This window comes from Gallus gallus, chromosome Z, assembly GCF_016699485.2.
Source record: "Gallus gallus isolate bGalGal1 chromosome Z, bGalGal1.mat.broiler.GRCg7b, whole genome shotgun sequence".
NCBI classification, from domain to species: Eukaryota; Metazoa; Chordata; class Aves; order Galliformes; family Phasianidae; genus Gallus; species Gallus gallus.
In genome coordinates, this window is record NC_052572.1 from 24,780,550 (window position 1) to 24,803,994 (window position 23,445).

The 23,445-nt window shown below is 41.7% G+C and overlaps 1 protein-coding gene across 1 annotated transcript; it reads right to left on the bottom strand.

Moving 5' to 3' along the window:
• Nucleotides 1-65: 65 nt before the first annotated feature.
• Nucleotides 66-15,564, bottom strand: HEXB (hexosaminidase subunit beta). The gene is made up of 14 exons (XM_424791.8): nucleotides 15,241-15,564; nucleotides 14,998-15,149; nucleotides 12,194-12,259; nucleotides 11,404-11,450; nucleotides 11,081-11,191; nucleotides 8,781-8,882; nucleotides 8,335-8,464; nucleotides 5,543-5,723; nucleotides 4,385-4,471; nucleotides 3,728-3,800; nucleotides 2,914-3,088; nucleotides 2,028-2,118; nucleotides 1,714-1,818; nucleotides 66-248 (listed from the first exon to the last, which is right to left on the bottom strand). The coding sequence occupies exons 1-14, from the start codon at nucleotides 15,531-15,533 to the stop codon at nucleotides 185-187; spliced, it is 1,677 nt and encodes a 558-aa protein (XP_424791.3). The 5' UTR covers nucleotides 15,534-15,564; the 3' UTR covers nucleotides 66-184.
• Between the last annotated feature and the right edge of the window lie 7,881 nt (nucleotides 15,565-23,445).

Here is a 23,445-nt window from a genome sequence, read left to right on the forward strand (position 1 = left end):
TAAGTATTGATATGGAACTAACCTCATCATCCTAGATTAAAAAAAAAAAAGTCTACTCCAGCAAGCATGTGAAATACCTTTATTTTAAAAGTTAAAATATTTTTGGTTCAACAATCAAACCACATGTACACATCTTCACACCTCAGAGGCACTTCAGGTTGATGAGTGGTGGTCTCCAAAGCAGTCACCGCCATCTTGCTTCATGGGGACAATAGCCAACAAAAAGAGGCTCAGCTGCTATGCCTCTGCTGTTAAAATAAAGTCAAGTATGTATGAATAAATCAAATAGTGGTTTAGGAAGTGGTTTAGGCTAGTGGTTTAGGAAGGAACAGAGATAAGAGCAGTCAGTTTTAATCTGCTTTATGTAAACAAAATGGACTGCCTACTTAGTAAAAAAGGGCCCTATTCTGTAGATTGCATTTTGGTGACCAAGCCAAATACAGTAACCTTGTTTCAGGTGAACCTACCAGAATACTAGAAAATGAGCTGAAAAAGGCTAACTTTGGGGCTGGTGGTCTTGCTCTTCTGTAAAATCCATTGCTTTTAAGATGAGTAATGAATATGAAAACACAAGACAGCATGGCACACTCCCCTCTCAGACTAATATTTCCTTTGCATGCAGCTCTGATTATGTCATTTTCATTCAACTCCTCGCTACTGGAAGCTGAGTTCAGACATGAATGGAAGCTACTGCTTTTACAGTGCAATTTCAGTAGCAGTAACCTTTCCCTTAGATTAGAAGAGCTATTGTTCTTCCACTGACTGTGATTTAGCTGTTAGAAAGTTTCTGCCTGCTCCTTCACTCTCTGCCTGGTAATCTGATACGTGCAGCAAGCCAGAGCTTTTTTATTTGGAAAGGCTCCTGAGCCTGCTGAAACCACCACTGTCTGCATATACATATTCTATGCACAAAAATGGTATCAGGGACATAGTCCTTTGCCCACTTTCTAAACTTTTCTAACAGCTTGATTAATAAAATCAGCTCTTTGGGGTTCAAACAGAAGTCAGGAAATCTCATGGAAGGTCCAATGAAAGGCAGCATAACTGCAGACAGAAGGATTGATCATTTAGCCAATGGAAATGGGATGATTTCTCTACCATCCTTCTGGTTTAAAGCCTACATAAAAGCAGTACTTTTAAGGAGGACATGTCCTTAAAGCAAGGTTTTTTTTTTTTCTAACAGTCAGTATTCACCATGAGTTTATGTGCCAACAAAGCACATGCTGAGGTATCTACAAGAATCTGAGGAGAGTGCTTGAATTTTGAGTGCTGATTGTAATTGCCATGTATCCTGTCCTCTGAACACCAGATCTGTATATATCTCAAAATCCTTCTCATGGTTGGAATTTTCTATGGTTTGCCATGGACTACTAAAAAACTAAATGGCACTAATTTTCTTTCATAGTGTGAAATAAGTCAGTCATGGAGTATGTCTTTTCTTTAGAAGAAAGCGGAACAGAGGTAAGTTCTTGCATTTCAGTGAAGAGGGTTCATGGTTTTGAGAATGTTACCTGCAAGAATCTTTTGAACTCCTGTCTTAATGTAACTGTTTTTCCCCTTCTGAGGATACTGAAACACTTGGGATGATATCTATATGATCAGATTAGTCTGCTAGCTTCCCTTCATTTCAGAGACAGCAAATTATGCCTGTACTTCAACTCCACTAGCTCTAAGGCTTGAGAGCCACAGGTTTACTAGAACCACTGATCTTACCTGAGCATGCGGCATCGGTGGTTAGTCAGTCTTTTATAGGCATCCTGCAAGTTGGTCACATTTCTGCTGCTCCAAAGTCTTTCCCCTACAGCACTTGCCCGAGGCCTGTGAAGATACACTGACTTTTAGAGGAGATACAGCCTCCAACCAAGAATGGATAAAAGTTGTAAATATCAGGTCTTTTACCCAGGAACATCAATTTTTAAAGCTGCTTAGGCTGAGTATAGAACTCTAGCACTGTTACTACCAACATACAGTACTGTTTGATTAATTCACTCTCCTTGTAGCTTTCTAAAATACAAGGAAGTTCATACCATAGTCTTGGTGTGAGGTTAGTTGCATCCACGTATTCTCCCCACAGGCAAGCTTCTCCACCTATTAAGAGCTTTTTCTGTTTTTCAGATCCTGTATTCAAAGCAGAAAGTTGGAATTTCTATTTGTCCAGGACATGGGCATGTATCACAATTTTTTTTTTTTTTTTCAATACTCAGGACTGCTCTTCAGTTGTTCCTTATTTTTAATCACATAACATATCTGTCCTGAATACAAACTTAGCATTTTGGTAGTTGAATGTGAGGATGACTAGCTCATTTGCCTGGAGAACACATTTCCCTTCTGTGGCAGAAAAGATTATAACTTTTATCTTCCATCCTTTAGACACTCTTAAGGGATTCAAGTTCTCATTCAAACTGCTCCCTCTACTACACACAGAACATTTCCTGAAGAAGCTGTGGAACTCAGATGTTCTCACTAACACTTGGCATAAAAAGAAAGCCTACGAAACAGGAAAAGTTCTGACTATCATCTTCAGCCAGAGGGAGAGAATATACCTTTTTCTTTATCAGTCTAACACTGCATGAGGTTGCTTCAAAATACAAGTTAACTGTCTGTCCATCATCAGCTGTTTTGTTGTCACTAATGCATGTCACGCCTGTTCATTCAGTCTAGCTTCCTGTTTCACACATACACCAGTGCCACATGTTGGAGGAACTGATGCTTCTCCACTTGAGAAACAGGAAGCTGCATTTTTTTTTTTTCGTTTGTTGCCACAACTCTGGAAAATGCTCAAGACCTTTGATTATAGAGAATTTGATCATACCAACTGCATGCACCTCTAAATAGCCTTATCTATTCAATTTACGCCTTATTATGAACCAAATACATTCATGCACAGAACAATCATAAAAAAAAGTAACAAACCAGGGAAGTTAAGTGGTTCAACACGGTAGTATTTTGTCCAGTCTTGTCCATAACTAATGTAGTCCAAATACCAGGGAGCTGCCAGGATAGCAGTAAACCCTGCTTTAGTGACACTGCTCAGTTCGTGAGCGTAGTTATTTGCCATCCACACTTCAACTACAGTGTCTGGTTTCAGCTAGAAGGGAGAAATAAAAATAATTAAAACCAACGTGAAAGACGATCATAATTGCTGTTGACAGGAAAAAAAAAAAACAATAACAGATTTCAAAACTTGTAGGGGGGCATTTTGCTTTGAAAAGGAGCACACTGGAAGCTAACTTTTGTCTAAAGCTAACAATCTGTTAGTTTTAAGCACAGTTCACATTAGAGTGAAGTACAGATTATAGACAGTCAGATCTCTGAGATGGCTCCTACATGCACCAGCTACCTGACAACTTCTAAAAGCTGAGCACCTGGTGTTACAAGTCTAGGTGTGCTGTTACCTGAGAAAACTTAACGTATATAAGACAGCAAAGAAACTTTCCTACTCTTTACTCATGCTCTACATTAAGTGATATTATCTACTCCTACTTTGAAGAAAGTGCTGCAATGCTGCTGTTCTTGTTTCACGTATTTTACCTATTAAATAAATGGTAATTCCAAGTTAGGCTCCACACCTGAGCAGACTTACTGGTATGTATTGTCCATTGGAAGTCCACAGACTTCCTTTAAACGCTTACAAAACACAACCAAAACTACTGAGTAGTCTATTTTGGAAGCCTCCCACAATACTGTGTTGTTTTATGAGAGTATCCTATTTACTTTTCCATCTTACCTCTGCTTTGTTATCAAATACTTCCTGCCAGACCATGTATCCTTTGTTATAGGAGGAAACAATATCCAAAATCCTAGGATTTAGAAATAAGATCATGCCAGTGAACTTCAAGCAGCTCAAATACAGACACCCAACACAGCAGTATTTCCTACTCTAATGCACACTGCACGTTTTTGTTCATAAGGGACCTAAAGAAGCCAGACTTCTCTCATTTTAGCCTTCAGTGTTCTTTCTAGAAGAACGTATGTATAAGGATAGGCATGTATATTAACACAGACTTCTGTACAGAACTGTCAGTAACTCAAAAAGATGTTGAAGTTTATGCCACTTAAGAAAAATCAATAGATGTCTGCAAAAATCTTTTGATTTTCTCCCCCCACCTTGTTTACTGACATTTTAGTACACCTTGTTTAAAGATACCAACACATTCATAGTGTGTTTAGAATGACCCTACGTATCCTCATTCTGTCCCACATTTTAAAGATGAAAACTCTACATTCAGTGTAATAATAGGAAAGAAACTGTGACGTACCCCATGCATAAGAATTTTTGAAAACTATAATACGGTCCTAAAATAGCTTACATATCTGCACCCTGACATCCCCCTCAGATAGCAGGTATGAAAAGCTGGGCAGGAATTAAAAATTAAGCACGTACTTCTGAATATAGTATGATTCCAGTTTAGCATAGTCAGTGCCAAATCCTTGCTTCTTCATGAATTCTTTCACTTCAGGGTTAGATTTCCTTAAATAGAAAAAAATAAATCAGAAGAATTATTTTTTTATTTGCTTTAAACCTTATTTCCCAATTTGTTTTATCCACACACAGTACATTAACAGATGCCTTAGACATGTCACAGCCTTAAATGCACAACAGAGCAGTAGTAGCGGAATAATACGATTTAGGTCTTTTGAAACCAAATTTAATCATGATTTGAAACAAAGCCAATAGTCCTAATTCTCTGGGAAAGCTACTGGAGTCCCTGCCCTGGAGCAGCTTCTGGCAGGGCTCCTCAAGCTCCTAAGAGCTCTGGGGATCCTGGTGCCTCTGTCATTTTGTGGGAAAATTGCCAGCAGGTCCGGAAACTAAGCAGCCAAGGAGCACCAGGGTATCTGCAGGAGTTACATTAAGAATCAAACATGAAAAGAACTCCCTTAAAACAAACCAACACTTTGTATTGAAGCATTTGACAGAACTTGTCTCTACTTCAAAAATTAAAGCAAGTTCTGAGTGTTCAGATTTGTTTCCTCAAGAGAATCCACAAATACTAACTAGGATCAATTTGAATGCTAATCCTATTACATCAGCTCTGAATTCTGTATTATTATTAGTTACTCCATCAGAAAGACTTAAAAATAGCCAAAATCCACAACTTGAAGAACTGTATTAATGTATGCAGTACTTGTAATGTAAGCACACAAGGGTCAGTACTGTAATTCTTAATATTAGCAGATTTTCTATAAGGCGGGGCTCAATGGAAAGGACTGGCTTTCCTTTAACACAAATAACTTCAGCATTAATGGTCTTCTATAGCGCTGAACTCTCATAACTGTTCTCTCTTCTGAATAGTTAGTTTTCATAAAGAAATCCTTTAGAGTATCCCAACATACATGAAACACAAATAGTCGAAACAAAATTCTGCACAATTGTAACTCCTACAACACTTGCTTGTTGAAAATGCTCCGCCTATAAATTCTTACAGAAGCAGGACAACAGAATATCTTTGGGATAAGCAGAGAAAACCATCTCACAACTGATGGATTTAGGCAAGTTTAAGAGGCACTGGCTATTTATTTTTTTGAACTGTGACCATACCAACAATCGAAGCTCACTTCATCTCCTCCCAGGTGGATGTAGGCATCAGGAAATACACTGCTGATTTCTTTGAATAATGTAGCCATGAAGTCATAAGTTGAATTCAAAATGGGATTTACAGGTCCAAAGGACCCACTTGGCCGTTCTCCACTGTAACATGGGGTGAGAAGATCTTTCTGACCTAATAGAAACAGTTAATAGAGGATATTCAGTTCCATACTGGCGTGCTACCTCTGCTACCAGGAAGTAGTTCACTCATATTACGAAGGTTAATATTCATTACTGAAGTGCTCACCTATTCCATATGAAATTGAATAGAGGCAAGGTAAAACAATTTTGCCCAAAGTTGAAGAACCCTCTAACTGAAAATGAAGACTCTAACTTTTAAACTTCTGATTTAAAACCACACATTTATACAACATACTCCACCACCTAGAAATCAACTCCTGGATGACAACTTGAATAACAAAGCTTTAAGAGATTTAGGAAATATGCCAATTAGAAGCAAGCAGGGTCTGTGGTGAAAGAGCAAAGGGAAATGGCTTCAAGCTTAAAGAGGATAGATTTAGGCTGGATACAAGAAAAAGTCTTTTAAAGTGAGGGTGGTGAGGCACTAGAATAGGTTGCCCAGAGATGTGGTTGACACCCCATCCCTAGGGGCTTTCAAGGCCAGGCTGGATCAGCTGGCCCTGCGCAACCTGATCCAGCTGTGCATGTCCCTGTTCATGGCAGGGGAGTTGGACTAGATGACCTTTAAAGGTCCCTTCCAACTCTAAGGATTCTATGATTTCTATATTCAGTTTACACAGTTGCAGCAGCAGCATCTTCTCAGCTGCATGTTTTCTACTCCAAGCACATTCACCCAAGCAGAGTGCTAGTTATACACTCCTTCACCTACCCATCTTGCATGACTTTAGGCCTCTCTCCAATACTTCGAATTATATGCAGGGGAAGCACAGCTGTAGTACTCATGTTAATGGGCAAATCCAGCTTTAGCTATACTGAAAAACTATCATACAAGAAACTATCAGAACCAGCTCATTAAAGACAAGTGAGCTGAATCTTGCTCTTCATCTGACTACAGGTCAGTTCACCTACATCTAGGCAAGCCACTGGTAAGCGTCTGGCTTTTGTTAATCACAGAATCATAGAATGGTTTGGTTGGCAGGGACCTTTAAGATCATCTAGCTCCAACCCCCTACTATAGGCAGGGACACCTCCCTCAAGACCAGGTTGCTCAAAGCCCCAACCAGCCTGGCCTTGAATGCTTCCAGGGAGGGGGCATCCACAACCTCATTGGGCAACCTGTTCCAGTGTCTCACCACCCTCACAGTAAGGAATTTCTTCCTGGTATCTAGTCTAAATCTATTCTTTCTGTTTAAAACCAATTCCCCTCATCCTGTCACTACATGCCCTTATAAGAAGTCCCTCCCCAGCTTTCCTGTAGGCCCCCTTCAGGTACTGGAAGGATGCTGTAAGGTCTCCTCCAAGCCTTCTCTTCTCCAGGCTGAAGAGCCCCAGCTCTCTCAGCCTGTCCTTGTAGAGGAGGTGCTTCAGCCTTCTCATCATCTCTGTGGCCCTCTTCCTCTAGACCTGCTCTAACAATTCCATGTCCTTCTTGTGTTGGTGGCACTAGAACTGGACACAGTGCTCCAGGTGGAGTCTCACAAGAGCAGAGTAGAGGAGCAGAATCACCTCCCTTGACCTGCTGGTCACACTTCTCCTGATGTAACCCAGGATATGGTTGGCCTTCTGGGCTGCAAGCACACACTGCCAGTTCATGTTGAATCTTTTATCAATCAACACTCCCAAATCCTTCTCCTCAGGACTGCTCCCAAGCCATTCTCTGCCCAACCTGATATCTGTGCTTGAGATTGCCTTGACCCAGGTGCAGGACCTTGCACTTAACCTTGTTGAGCTTCATGAGGTTGGCATGGGCCACCTCTAAAACCTGTCCAGAACCCCTCTGGATGGCATCCCCTAATGCTTCCTAACAACCAAGACTACATAAGGAGAAAGATTCAGAAAAAGTGTTTACCAGTTCAACTTCTATGTTGCTCATTTCCTTCTCCTGTCAAGTAAGTGAGAAAGAGCCTGAAGCATCTTCCAGTGTTCTGGCCATGCTTCCCATATGATGAGCACAAGACTCATCCTGTAGCTAAAAGGACTAGAAAAAGCTATACAATTCTCAGTCTAGCAAAAAAACTGCAGCTTAACTGCAGTTCATACATCTTGAATCAAGGCGCAAGGTTTCCTGGTCTCTCAGTACAGGTAATCACTAAAACTCTGAACACTAGCAATAAAAATACTACTAGTTTGAAATCTAGAAAACAGAGTAAAGTAAGCATTTTTGTACGTAAGCTACATTTTGTACACCAGCAGAGCATGACTTCACTAGCAAACAGAAACATCGGTCACTATGAAAGAAAAGATCATCTCCAGGGACAGCAGCTCACTATTTCTAGCCTCTGCCTTATTACTCTAAGCTCAAGATGACTGTATGGGGTGAAAACATCAATATGAAACCAAAGCAGATAGAATATACATAGTTTTTGCACACACACCTTGCACAGGAAATGACTGCTCAGTTTCAGCTTCCTCTACTCACTTTTGCTTCTCTCACATCTAAGGTCTTAAAGGTCTCACTGATTCTTCTCGCTTACCTCTTCCCAAACGCCTTTCGAAGTACTTCAAAAGCTGCTTTTAACAAGCCCACTTACTTCCATATAGGAATATTATGCTGCACTTTACTCATCACTATCTTTTAATCATTAATACTTTCTTCGACATACCTTTTCCCCAAGACTGTGTGTGTCCTGGGGTATCAAACTCTGGGATAACTCTAATGCCTCTTAATCGGGCATACTCGATCACCAGATGGACGTCAGTAGGAGTATAGACATGGTTGTAAGAGTAAGCCCCCTGTGAAGTGTACATATTTAGACAAAGTTTACATAACATTATACCATCAGGTTTTTTAGTAGATAAGGGTTGTCTATTTATACAAAGAAGCAAATTTGACTTTCCCTTCATCTCTTCATCACTGATTCTGAAACAAAGGACCCTCATAACATTACATTCATTACTAATGCAAACATACAGATGGTGGGTAACCCTGTTTCACAATAGGCCAAGGGAGATGTAATCAACCACGTATAGGTTCTTGTGTCCGCATTTGGTTTTCATGAAATATGCCAGATTTCTGCCCTCCCATTGTACTCCAAAGATGTCTACTCACCTTGTTACTAAGCTCAGGAAAAGAAATACTCTGGTAAGGAAATGACTGATCATCTACTATGTGCCAGTGGAGAACATTGAACTTGTTAAAAGCCATGGCATCCTGTAACATACAATGCAAGAAAGTCCACTCAAGCATTTTACTTTCACAGAAAACCTATGTAAAAAAGATAGTCTTGTCCCAGTACACCCTAGACACCTAGCACAACGACTAAAAGAAAGCAAAAGCATACCATTTTTCACTTAAACTTAGAAGTAAACACCAAAATGCACTTTATATCACTTACTTCCTTTTCTGCCTATTTGCTGCAGTTCTGTCATTAAGCAATTGATCACGCTATGCTGATAGAAGGGGAACAGCTATAAATTCTTGTGAATTTTTTCCACTTCTCAACTCATCTGGCTGATTGTCTATAAATGATCAGCTATTTCAGCTTATAGGAAGGCTTACATTTTTCTACCTAAATACTTTATACTTGAAAACTAAATTCCTACTATTGATTACACCCTCATGTGACAATAACCACCTCAGAATGCATTTCAAATGCAGGCAAAATAAACTCTGCATTTTTCAGTCAGTGTAGTGCCAGTACTTCTATTTTGTAAATTGTTCATTATGAATATAAACGTAAACACATTCATTATAGAATCATGACTCCAGATGGGCACTTACACACATATTATGAGTTACATAAGTTTATCAGAGTCACTGGACATGTTGTATGTATGCTGGAAGGAATTTGTATTCTTCTGGGACAAGTAATTACAACATAGTTGCTTCCAATTGCTTGTACAATCCATCTTTTCCCTTTTCTTCATCCAAGCTGAATTTTCTAAAGCAACTGAATTATTATTGCTTGTCTTCATGCATCTTTACCGACTCACAACTTTCCACATAAAAATTACACTTCCTGATCCTCCCCCAACCCCTCCCTCCCCAAGGACAATGCCCTTCCTTGTGATACAGCACAGTAGTCAGACACAAACAGGAAATATACTTAAACTGCTGCCTTAAGCATCTAATTACCACATGTCAGTGAAGGGATTACTGCTGCTATTAATTAGGCTAGTCTGGACTCAAGCAGCCACAGAAGAGAAAAAGCACACTTTTTCTTTAACTAGTAAAATGGCATAAAACATAGCTCAGAGAAAGTAGCTGAACCACAGGCACAATTTAAGGAAAGAAAAAATGGAAGAGAAACAGTTTCAAAAATTAAAAAATGATTAGAAACTCAAGTCTCAAAAGTCAAGTTACAGTTCAGGCATACATCTGCTCTTTCAGAAAAAACAACAAATATTGACACAGGAACTACCTGAATTGCTGGAACATTCCCAGTTGTATATGACTACCCACACAAACCTAACTGCTGAGCATGGAATGATATTACAGGTAAAAACAAGTTGTAAATACTCATGGAGGGGCTAGCTCCAAGTGCAGCTCAAGGACAACCTCAGAAATAAAAGCTGGTTTTACCTGCACTCTCTTTTTGTCCATCTACAAAATTCTGGAACACAGAAGGGAAGTACCTAAGAAAATTTTGTCCTAGAAAAACAGGACAGACAAGCCAGGAAACTGCATATTCCCTCATTCAAAATAAGACTCCTCCACTTCAACCACACAAGACCTGTTGCAAGTACTTTAAGAGAAAATACGGCAGTATGAAGTAAGAAAACCCACAGCTTCCGGTGCTGAATTAGACAAATCCCTGACATTCTCATCAAGTGAGAATGAGAATACGCATTTCTTACTCTACATAAGCTCTTCATAGAAATTTTATTACTTTCTCTTTTTTTTTTTTTTTTTGAAAAGAAGTAGTGAAAAAAATCAGCTCACAATGAACATATTAGAATTTGCCTCCATTTGTATTTCATCACTGACTCACTCCTAGCAAATTAAGAATTGACTACAAGTTTGTTTAAAAGACTGTAGTCTTCCTGCAACCACTGGCACTCCAATTAGTGATTGCAGGGTCTCCCCTATGCTGGTTGCTGACAGATGTGTCAAAACATGCTTCCAGGAAATATCTTTGCTGGTTTAGGCAGCAGCAAATCCCAAAAAACCAAGGTGCACAAAAACCCAGCCTCCTCAACAAACTACTAATCACTCCATCTGCCCATTCAATTCATATCCAGCACAGACTCTGACCTCCACTTAGAAAAGTTCACTCTGTCCTTTCAGATGTTAGCCATGTTCTCATTTCATACCAAGATCAGTTGCTACCTACTTTAGTGAATAAAATACAACAAGAAGTCTTCCTTATTAATGATACACATGACCATTAATGATACAAGTCCACTTACCAGGTTTGTGAGAATAGATTTCAATGGCAAATAGTGCCTTGAAGTGTCAAGTAAGATTCCTCTGTGTGCAAACCTCGGGAAGTCATAGATTTCGGATTCATTGATAAGAAACTATAAAAATGAGATGTGAGAATTAGAATTCCCAATTTATGTTCATCGTTACAAACATAAAATATTTCCCAGTTTGTTAACAGCTTTCCAAATGTTATTTTCTGAAAAAGTAATTAATGAAACTTGCAGATCTACTGCTCCTTGAAAAATACCTAATACAGAATGTGGCTGTCTCTTATCAGACTGTGTATTCAGTTAACATCTATACTTACACTTCCATAATCATCTTCATGAACCAACTGACTGAAAGTTTCCAAACCTGGAAAAAAAATCAAAGAAAGGAATCTGGTGTACAACTCACTGCTATTCCTTAAAATTTTAGTTAAAAAACAAGACCCAAATTATTTACAGGAATTCACATAGCAAGAATGAGTGCCTTATTACTGAATTTCTTTCTTGTTATCACATTCACCTTTGTTGCTGAAACAATAAAGTTAACAAAGTACAAAGAGAAAACAGTTCAAACTCTCCATTGTACACAAGCACTGAATATTACCATCATGGCTCAGATGTACCAAATTAATCTTTGACAGGATGATAGTGACAGAGAGTACGGAAGATACGTATGGTAACACCAGACATTCATTCCTGTCATTTCTGGAACAGGTCAAGTTCCCAATTTAGCATTAAAAAATTGCTAATTTAAATAATGTTCCACTAAGAAAAGCAGACTGAGACTTCAGCATCATGGTCTTCTTGGTGACGGTGACCTGCATGTTGTTATTTGTGCAGTCACAGAACAATTTGTTGACACTTTTACTACTCAGGATTTGGTTGGCCTGGTTGATTTCAAATACAGCAAGCATGCAGTTACGGTGTGCCACTGGATCTGGGTCACTGAGCACACAGATTGAGAGAGCGTGAAGTGCTCATTTTGGTACCTTTTGCCCCCTACGCCCAAGTTTGCCTCCCATGAAGGACTGAATGAGGGCAAGTCTCAGTGGTCAGCTGGTTCCTACTCTGCTATGCGGTCTGTATAAGCTTAGAACAAAAACAGCTTACCTCTTAAAGCTCCCCATACCTCATCTGCTTTCAGTATAGCCACAGGCTCAGTTACAGTTAAATGATCTAAAGAGAGGAAAAAAGAGTTATTCCTCGAGAAGGCAAAGATTGCTAAGACATTATCAGGCAGTACGATATCCAAGATTCCTTTTTTTTTTTCCCCTCTACTTTTCCTTTGTAATTCAAACAAATGCTCTTTTTAATGGTGATACTGTGCAGATATTTTTCATTTTTATACATGCTCCCAAAACAATGCAAGCTCCCCATCAGAGGCCATAATTAATAAGATGCTAAAACAAATATGGTTCTGAAAAACAACGATGTTGAATTTTTAAGGCCACAATACCAGCCTATTTTAGCTTAATTGATTTTTACACACATTAAATGATGCTTTTGCATTTAGTAAGCAGGCAATGGGGTTGAGTAACTAAGCCAGACATAACCACAGAAATGCACTTCTCCTTTTACACTCACTTGAGTTACTTTATGCTTACATATTACATTTTTAGCAATATCTCTTAGAAAGATCTAATTACAAAGTAACAAAAACGTCAGACCATCTAATGAGAGTCTCTATGGCATGAGTAAGATGAAGAAAGGTAAGTAAAATGGACAATAGTATCTGAAGGGATCCATAGTAACCCCTTGCTGTGCATAAAGTACCAGAGATATAAAAAACACAAGTCATTTCATTTTTTTTCCATATGAGATAATTCAGCCAACTCTATTAAAGACAAAAATCTTAGAGGGCTAATTGTTGCATAACAGTTTGTTGGATACGCCTCAGACTGTAAGAACAGTTGGTTACAAACTAATTGGTTTGAACACCAAACAAATCTATCAGAGAGAAGCAATAAAGGACACGAAGAAAGTATTTAGTTTTTCATTTTAACCTAGAGACAATTCTGTACATATTGGAAGTTTGGGGAAAGAAACAGAAGATGGATACAATCTCTATGTGTTTTCTGGGGCCTTTTTTTTCTTGCTGGCTTGTTATTTTTTCTTTCTGTGGTAAACTTTAGGCCAGTTGGTGATCTGCTTTTGAGATAGCAACTGTTTTTCCTCAACATATATCTTACATGAATGCAGCACAACAAGTTTTGTAAGGATAAACCGAACCTTTTACACGAAGAGGTAAGAAGTCAGCAGGAAGGAGGGCAAGTAACCTGTATTTTTACTAGGCAGCTATACTCTCATCATAGAATCATAAAATGGCTTAGGTTAGAGGGGACCTTAAAGATCATCTAGTTGCAACGCCCTGCCATGAGCAGGGCTGCCACACAGCAGATCATGCTGCCCAGGGTCCCATCCAGCCTGATCTTGAACACCCCCAGGGACTGGGGTATCCACAATCCCTCTGGGCAGCCTGTGCCAGTGCCTCATCACTCTCTGAGTAAAAAATTTCTTCCATCTTATCTAAATCTCCCCTCTTTTAATTTGAAGCCATTCTCCTTTGTCTTATTGATATCAACTGTACATAAAGTCAGTTCTCCTCCTGCCTGTAAGCTCCTTTCAAGTACTCAAAGGCCACAATAAGGTCTCCCTGGAGCCTTCTCTTCTGTAAGCTGAAGAAGTCCAACTCCCTCAACCTTTCTTCACAGAAGAGGTCTCTGATCATCTTCATGGCATTCCTCTGGACCTGCTCCAGCAGCTCTGCATCCTTCCTATACTGGGGGCCAATCCCCTCCCTCTCCCTGCTGGCCATCCCTCTTTCGATGCATCCCAAGATATCAATGGCTTTCTGGGCTGCAAGAGCACACTGCTTTTTGTCCACCAGGACCCCCTGGTCTTTCTTTGCAGGGCTGCTCTCAATGAGTTCTTCTCACAGTCTTCTTTGGGAATGCCTCAGCCCAAGTGCAACATCTTGCACTCGACCTTGTTAAACCTCATTAGATTCTCATGTGCTCTCTCTTACACTGTGAGATAGCCACTGACCAAACCATACCATTTCTGTTTAGGAAAAAAAAAAAATAAACTGCTCAATGCATCAAGTGAATAATTTCCTTACTGAAAAGAAGAACCAGCTTTCATTAAGAACTGAAGTTCACACAGTTGTCCAAAGTTCAGCTAGTAGTAAAGCAATGTAATAACCTGACCAGGGTAAAAAAAATTCTGAAGCATTAGTGATTTTGCTGCTGTATCTCATTTGTACAGAAATGTGTGGCAAGTCTGCATACTAAAATTGCACTGCTTGACTACATGTGCAGAGACAACTAAGTAAATTTAAAATTAGTACATTCTTTAACAAGCCTGGTAGAATTAGTTCTGCTGCAGATGTATGACTTAAGATTAAAAGGATCTTTTCCAAAGGATCTGTATCCTGGATACCACATAACTGCATAGACTACTACAGAAGATTATCTCAGAAGAGAACTAGGCAAGCTGAACATGCTGATTCCTATGATAATCGTGATAAGAAACTTCTTTAGTAGTTAGGAGTTGATTTTAGAGCGTTTCTCCAAACTGGATGTCAGCTGTGGAGAGTCAGAGCAGGACAAATCCAATGTAATCATCACGTTTTTAATCCTGCCTTGTATCTGTGGACAGAATGAAAGCATTTTTATAACATTGCAGGATGCAGGTGAAGAAGCTCAGCTGCTCCTTCACCCAACACTTCATGCGGAGGAGATCAAACACCATGTCATGACTTGGCATGGTCTGAGTTTCACAACAGCGTGACCACGTATGAGCTGCTGTGTCCTTACGAGCCTCCGTGAGCCTATTATTTCCAGGGAAAAGAAAATAAATCACCGTCTGACTTCTGCGCTGGCCGTTAAGCCTGACCACACCGCCGCCGTACTCACAGGCCTCGTTGGACGCGAGGTGCGGGAAGCTGTCACAGCCGGGCTCCGAGGAGGCGATCACCACCTGCAACTGCGACAGCTCCCCTTGCGCGGACGGCGACGCTCGGTACGGCTTCCTCCAGCGCGAGCGCCCGAACATGTACTCGAAATACCTGCGGGGAGGGCAGAGCTCAGGGAACCGCCGCCGCTCCCGGAGCCCGCCCGCCCGTCCGCCGACCCCGCCGCCCCGCCGCCTGCCCTCACCTGCGGAAGGCGTCCTGCAGGAGTCCGCAGGCCGGCCCCGCCGAGGAGCCGGCGCCGTGCACCACTTGGAAGCGCTCGGGGGCCAGCTGCAGCCGGAGACGGGACGTGCGGATCGACTGCGGCAGCGGCCACAGCGAGTCCTCAGGGACGGCGTCCGACGCCGTCTCCCACTCGGACAGCGCCGGCTGCGGATCGGGGGGCGGCTCTCCGCGGCCGAAGCTGCCGCCGAGCAGCACGGCGGGCACGAGGAGCAACCCCACGAGCAGCCCGGCTACCCCCATGGCTCTGCCCATAGCACTGCGGCTGACGGAAGCCTCGCCGAGTGATCCCGCCGCTCCGCCTCCGCCATCACGGGACCGCCGCACACCGCCCTCCGCCCCGCCCCACGGCGGGGCGCCCCGTGCCTCAGAGCGCCAACGGCCGCGCCCTGTCCGCGGGGCGTGGAGGGGATGGGGGTTGCGCCCGGCTTGATCTGCGTGTGTGCAGAGGATTCCAGCTTCGCAAAGGAGTCGTCTGTATTCCCAGAAAGCAGTTTGGGCCTTAACAGAACCAGCTAGAAGTGCTTTCTGCAGAATGGAGCGTGTAAACCCAGGGAGGTTGTGGATTCTCCTTCTCCAGAGGTATTCAAGACCCGCCTGGACGCTTACCTGTGCAGCCTGCTGCAGGGGCCCTGCTTTTCAAAGGGATTGGACTCGATGATCTCTGGAGGTCCCGTCCAACCCCTACAATTCTGTGATTTATGATTCTGTAAACTAGAGTGCATTAGCAGCAGTCCAACATGGAACAAAGTAACGTCTGCCCTGACAAGTCCCACTGTAAATTTTGGAAGTCATGAGGTGTTTGGAGAGCAAGGCACGTCCCTACAAGCTGGAAATTCCAGTGGGAAGGCATTCTGGCTTGAAGGCACTGCTAATTAAATGGTTAATGAGAGCAGTGCGTGCCAGCGCCCTTGCTCAGGTGACACAGGACAGCAGCAGGGAGCTCTCAGCTGCACACTGCTCCTGCAATGCCTCTGCCAGCAGCACCCCTGCCAGCAGCACCCACCGTCATCCTTTCAGGAGGCAGCTCTGGAGACACATGCTCTTGGATACAAGAAACAGAAGAAGTGGGGTATGGAGAGGATGCTCTTGTGTTGTCAAGGTTGCCTCCCTGCGAAAAGCCTCACTGTTTTTGTGACTAACAGCAGAGTGGGTTTGCACAGCAAGGTCCTTGCCACTGGTTGTCCTCAGCAGTGTGATAGCTCTGTGTTCTTACGCTGACTCTGGTGTGGTGCCACAGAGAGCATCCAGGTGGCTGGCTGGTCTGGTGTCTCACACCTTCAGTGTGGTGGCATAGGTTAGGGGAAGGAGCAGGACCTGGAGAAGAGTCAGGCTATGCCAGGCCTGCTTAGACTGTGAAACCACACCAAAGAAACAGTTACAAAACAACTTGCTTCTGTCAGTTGCTATGCCAGTTCTCACAACTGGGGTATGAAGAATAGCTTGGGTTGGAAAGGACCTCGAAGATCATCTAGTATCCAACCTCCCTGCTGCAGGCAGTTTGCCACCCACCAGCTCAGGCTGCCCAGCTCCCCATCCAGCCTGGCCTTGAACACCTCCAGGGACGGGGCATCCACAGCTTCTCTGGGCAGCCTGTGCCAGCACCCCACTGCCCTCTCTGTGAAAAACATCCCCCTGACATCTAGCCTAAATCTCTCTTCAGTTTGAAACCGTTCCCCTTTGTCCTTTCACTACCTACCCATGTAAAAAGTTTATTTCCCTCCTGATTATAATCTTTTAAATATTGGAAGACCAATGAAGTCTCCTCACAGCCTTCTCTTCTGTAGGTTGAAGAAACCCAACTCCCTCATCCTGTCTTCTCCATACAGGTGCTCCAGCCCTCTGAGCATCTTCGTGGACCCCCTCTCCAGAAGCTCCAAATCTTTCCCATGCTGGGGGTCCCAGCCCTGGATGCAGTACTCCTCATGAGGGCAGAGCACAGGGGGACAATCACCTCCCTTTCCCTGTTGACCACCTCTCTTCTGATGCAGGCCAGGATAACACTGGCCTTCCAGGCTGCAAGTGCATACTGCTGGCTCATGCTAAATCTTTCATCTACTAGGGCCTTTAAGTCCTTTTCCACAGGGCTATTCTCAAGTTCTCCCCATCTGTATGCATATCTGGGATTGCCCCAACCCAAGTGCAGTGCCTTCCACTTAGCAAATCTTGTTGGAAGCTGTTTGTCATGGCAAAATGGTACTTAATCTTATCATATTTTAGGTAAAAATAAATTCCTTATTATGGGATACCAAGTTGGAGCCTGACACCTGTGAATCCCTGCAGCATGCAGCAGGCTCGGTGTAGAAGTGGTCTTCTCAGGCTTTCCCAGAGGCTGTGCTGTACATGCAGTCCAAGCTCTGGCACAGGCTTCCAGCTGCTTGATGTGCTCTTACCCTTTCCCCTCTCTGACCATCTCCTCAGTTGTGCTGTTGGAACTGCTCATGATGTCCACTGCCAATCACGTTTTGGGGCATATTTAGGAAATCTGGATTCTTTCATCCATTTCCTTAGCACAACTGAGAGATCAATAAGCTCTCTGAGCAAGGAGAGGACAGTGGTGACAAAGTGAATTGGTAGGGTGCTATATGCTGTAACAGCAGGCCTGCTGTGTGGAGATAAGCTCCACCATCCCAAAGAGCCCATGAGTCCATCCCACTGGCATTTCTTTTGTTTTCAGTTCGGTTTTCTCTCATTATAACATCGGTATAGTGAGGCTGTTCTATAACAATTAAGTGCATTTATTTCTTGATGTCGCTCTTTAAACAAGCTGCTTTGTGCACAACTACGTAATTAAATCAGTTTTGCATTTTATTCTCTTTGTGGACCTTCTGATAATTGATAAGGACAGCAGGTAGCTTTTTCATGTGTAAGTATATGAAACGCACACTTACTTCTCTCACTCAAAGGTGAAGCAACTTCCAGGAATTCAATCTCCCTGAGACATCTACCTCAACTAGTTTAGCTTTAAATTGGCGACTGGAATTTAAAAGCTGTTGGATTAGAAGGTGAAATGGAGCTTTACTGTGGAGGAGCACTGAAGTGCAAGCTGCAGTTCCCCAGTGTGTCAGCTGGCTGCTGAGTGTCAGAGGCCTGCTGACTTCACTGTGGTTTCCACTGCGTGTAGCAAGCTAGGGAAACTGCAGCACTGAGACTGTAAGCACTTCCGGCATGTGCATGAGGAGCTGCATGAGAAGACATCAGTGTTTTTCAAGACAGCATGCTATTTAACTAAGTGAATAGTTTATTTGCTTTGAGGAACGCATCGAGGGTAAACAACAAAAGAGACTTGTGCTACCAAGGTATGGAATGGAGTATGAGGTTAGACAACAGCAGGCTGAGAGCCCTTGCTTTTCCTCTGTACTTCATGGATAGGAAAACATGAGATCTAGAAGACTGAGTCGTTCCCACCCACTCAGTTCCACCTTTCAATTCCTTAAAGGCATCTAAAAAGGCAGAAAAAATGATATGGATATGGCATCATTCAGTGTCAACATCATGCAGCTTCCTGTAGATTAAATAAATTCAAAATAAAGTTTTTATTCAAAAGGGTACAGGGAAAATAGCCACATTTCAATATGATTTAAATTATTACTTAGGCCAAGGAAGTGACAGACACCCTGCTTAGTTACCTTGTTAGGAAGTTCATGACCACACCCCGTAACTTCTCAGAGAGCTTCCCTCCGTTTCCCCCTCGCCAAATACAGCATGCCTTCTCTGCAGTGTGAGTCACAAACCCTAGTATCCAGTAATGGTAACACATCCATGGCAGAACAAATGATTGCTTATCTTCTTAGGGAAAGCAGGACACTGGTATCAGATATTTTATGTGGTGCATTATTTCCTGCTAGTCCCAGGGAATGGGTCTGAGAGATAAGGAGTTTTTTAGTGGGATTTATGAATATAACATATAAATGGTGAGATGTGTCATAATAGTTTCTTTGACCTCAAGAATATGCACCATTGAATTTAATTCTTAAATAACTTTTCTGCCTTTTATAGAGTCATTAATAGTCTCTACTTTGCCTTTTTTTTTTTTTCTTTTTTTTTTTGGAGAATCAATGGATGTGAGCAGTGGAGGAGAGAAACAAGGTGGGATAGAGTAAGAGGACGAAAGGTGGATGAAGCAGGAACTGGAAAGAAGAGAATTTTTTGCTCTTATCTGTAGAAATAACAAAATGGGGCCATAACAGGTGGGAATAGGAGTAGAGAAAACACCTCAGCTAAGACATTTTAATCTCATATGTGCAAAGAGGCTTTGACAACAGAAGCAGAGTTCGAGGCACACTTTATTGTAGGTACTTATTACAGTGGTATACAAAAGTGTCACAGTTATGTGGAAAAGTGCTCTATTTGGTTTTCTTTTTGAAATTTATAGGTAGGTTGATGCATCAAGTGGTAATCAATACCAACTTTAATGATGACAGATATGGTTATTTTTCCAGAGTATACTGCCATTAGCAGCTGCCATTCTAAAATATCTGTGAAGTGTTTATGAGTTTGAAGCTCTAATTCATAGCACAACCCAGGGAAGCAATGATAGTATTTCTCAGAGATCACTGTGCTTCAGTGTCAGTTCCAAGTCTTGAATGTGGAAAGCTACCATGCTTTATCCTTAGCCAGTGCTGTATATTTCATTTGGCTCTGAGAAGTCTGGATTTTGATGATTGTTCAGTCTTCATTTTTATTTAGACTTTTTGCTTAGACTGCAAACTTGTCCTAAACAAGGAATGTGCTCATACATGTGTTTGTTAAGACTTATGTAATATTATAGTTCGTAAATACCTACTAAATGAGTACTAGGAGTCCTACTCTGCATTTCTGCTGCAATTTTAAAAAACTCAAAAAGGTTTTTTAAACTCATGCAAAGGTGAATCTTTACTGCATCCCCTTTCTGTTAGGGATGCCTTTTGCATTCTAGGAGGTTAAATTTTTTAATTAGCTGCAGTCTAATGCTTTCTTCTGAGAAGTTTTAAAAGGTGATGATTGCTAAACGTGGCATGACATGACATGAATCTAGCTGGGGTTGGCTAGAAAAACATTGAGGCCCTGGAGTGTGTTCAGAGAAGGCAACAAAGCTGGTGAGGGGTCTGGAGCACAAGTCTTAGGAGGAGTAGCTTAGGAAGCTGGGATTGTTTACTCTGGAGAGAAAGAGGCTCAGGGGAGATATTAACGGTCTCTACAACTATCTGAAGGGAGGTGGTGGTGAGGTGGGAGTCAGCCTCTTCTCCCATGTAACTAGCCATAGGATTAGAGGGAATGACCTCAAGTTGCGCCAGAGGAGATTCAGGTGGTCAGGCAATGGAACACGCTGCCCAGGGAGGTGGTGGAGTCAGGGGCCATGAAGGTGTCTTTTCCAACCTTGGTGATTCTGTGATTCTGCAACAGAACTGTTCAGATACCTTCACACGAAAATATACACACAGCCACTAAATGTGGGGGGAAAAAAACGTTTTTACATTGAAGTCTTGAATAATCAAAGCAGTAGGCTGGATAGAAGTATCTTTTATGGGTGGAGGTGGTAAAGGTGCTTTCAGGTTATTGAGTCTGGCTCTCCGATCTTCCTATTGTGCTCTGGCTATAGCAGGCACTTATAAGTGAGTAGCACTCTCTCATCAGTGTTTCCAGATGTGCAGAGGGATTTATCACAGAAACTCTGCAGTTCACTCCCCTTCTTACTTCAGAAATAGCAGAGAGGCTGAGAGGCAATAGTGACTTATCAGTAATAGTGTGTGGCCAGCGTAGTCTGCTCAACGTGAGGAAGTTACTGTCGAGGCTGTGAATTGAAACCATACCAATAATTTCACACTGGTGTCTCTTGAAGATGTTTTTAGAGTATGTTAAGGCTTGTCCAATGATTTTTTTTTTTTTAAGAAACTTTACAAAAGTTAGCAGTAAGTGTGATTTTTCTATTATTTAGAAATCAATTTAAAAGCTAAGATAAATTTCTAAGTTAACTGAAAATGGCTGTATCACAAGTAGATACTTCCATAGTAGCTGAAAGCAGTTCAGCTGTGCCAATACATGATCAGATTGCGTTGCAGATGAGTCTGACTAATACCTTTGCATGCAATAGTTTACAGCCTTGGTAAATGGTTTATGGTACTTAGCTAAAGGACTTGCCAACAAAAAGATATTGTGTCAGAGTAAGGTTAGGATTATAATTTCACAATAGAAGAAGCTGCTCACATTAATTTTCACATTAATTTTTGAAGGGAAGGCCTTCAAAGATTCTGCAGCTTGGAAATAAACAACTACCAGGAAGTGACTTGCACTGTAAATTCTTGATGTAACTTATACTTAATCTCCTGTATAGTGGTTGTATGTTCATGTTTTACTGGACATTTATCTCATTTTTTTTTTCTCCTGGTGACTTAGTAGAGATTTTTATTATTATTATTGGTTTTAATTTTATTTTTTTAAAGGCATCCTTTATGTCCAAGAGGTATAACATCTAGTAGGCTAGAAACCCTCAGCAGCCTAGAAATCCTGTATGAGACGACAGAGTGCTCACACTTGAGCTACAAGAAGCTGTATGTGAACTACATGCTGAGAATGCTGGTATTGATGTTGACATACATAAGTAATTAGGGATGACAGCTAACAAAAACAGGATGTTTAACTGGTGTAACTTGAGGAAAACTCACAGGACAAAGCTGTTTCAAATAATAGCAAGGATGGTTTGTGAATGGATGCACATGCCAGAAGCATGATCAGTGTAAATATAAGAACTAGATACAAGGCAAACTGTAGACACAGCATACGTAATATATGCATATTGTTTTGTAAAGGGAGTTGTGGTTTAGGCTGCCAGCCTCACTGTGTGCTACTGTCTAATGTTTGCTGTATTACTTACAAGAAAATCTGACTGGCAGTTATGGTACTGAGTCAAATCTGTGACTTCAGTATTTAAGTTCCTCAAAGGTGTGAAAAACAGACGTTGGAAGAAAGTGACAGCATATGCCAGATACAGGAACATTATAGTCTACTGTAGTTGTTGGATGACTGTAAAACTCCTTGTGGTCTTCTGTGTTTTTTTTTTTTTTTTTTTTTTTTTTTTTTTTTTTTTTGTGTGTGTGTGTGTGTGTGTGTGTGTGTGTGTATGTGTGTGTATTTTTTTGACAGCTATCTGAGGATTCTGAGGTCTAGAATTCTGCTGTTTGGGTGTAGAACTGCTGCACCCAAATACATTGCTCCTCCCAGGGTCTTCAGTTTCATCAGTCCTGGTTCTTTGGCATCCAAGTGATAGCATGAGATGTCAGAAGGGGGAAAATGGTTGAACTGAGTAATCAAGTAAGGGCTCTTAAGAAGGTTGTTCCTTATTAATGATAGGTGCCCGACCATTACCTGCTGCTTTTTTGGGTCATTGTTTATGTCTGCACGTACATTTTGCAGGACAGGACAAGGCAGGGTGGTACTGGATTAGAAAACATCACTTTGCTGAGCAGAGAGGAATAAAGACTATTCAAGCAGAATTAGAATTTCTTACACTTCTAGGATCCATACCTATAGATCCATAGATCTTTACCACTGCGGATCAAACAGCCACATAATTCTGGCCTTCTACTAAGTAACATTGACCTAAAATAGCTCCATTTTTCTTCTTAACTTTTCTCAGGGTAGAATTCTTCACAAATATAAAAGAACTTCTTATCTTCCTGCATATGAATTCCCTCAGTCATGTAACTATGAGCTATGAAAGCTTTTTTTCAGTGCAAAACTTCTTATTGTGTTGGAGAATCTTTGTACACGTCCAGAGAGGGTGCAACTCAGATGGGGAGAGGGGACTCAGAAGTAACTACTGGTTTGTGTAAGACAACCATGAGAGCAGTACAAGACAGTAATTGCCTTAAAAGATTCCTGATGTTAACCAGATATTTAGGGCATCCTGCCTCTTTGCTGCATCCGGGGGAAATAAAATCTATGATCCCAGCACAGCTCCAGCTGATAACATGACAGGGCAGCATAGCACATAAACCAAGTTTGAGTTTGCTGGCTAGACACTCTCTCTTCTGAGCTATGAGGATGGAAGTGGACCGAGCCTGGGGGTACAGCGGTGTTTAGTTGGAGAGTTGAGGTTTCAAGGCAGTAGAGCACACCAACAGAAGCAGACTAGTGAATCAGGATAGGTATAGTACAGGAAGACACCTGGAGAACTGTGAATATATTA

Bases quoted from the DNA above. Each gene is read 5' to 3' on its own strand.
- HEXB (XM_424791.8), bottom strand. From the start codon at position 15,533: ATGGGCAGAGCCATGGGGGTAGCCGGGCTGCTCGTGGGGTTGCTCCTC. The intron at 3,801-4,384 runs GTACGTGCTTAA...TCTAAATCCTAG, and splicing joins GAATCATACTATATTCAGAA to GATTTTGGATATTGTTTCCT. The intron at 2,119-2,913 runs GTTTGTTACTTT...CTTTGAATACAG, and splicing joins TGAACCACTTAACTTCCCTG to GATCTGAAAAACAGAAAAAG.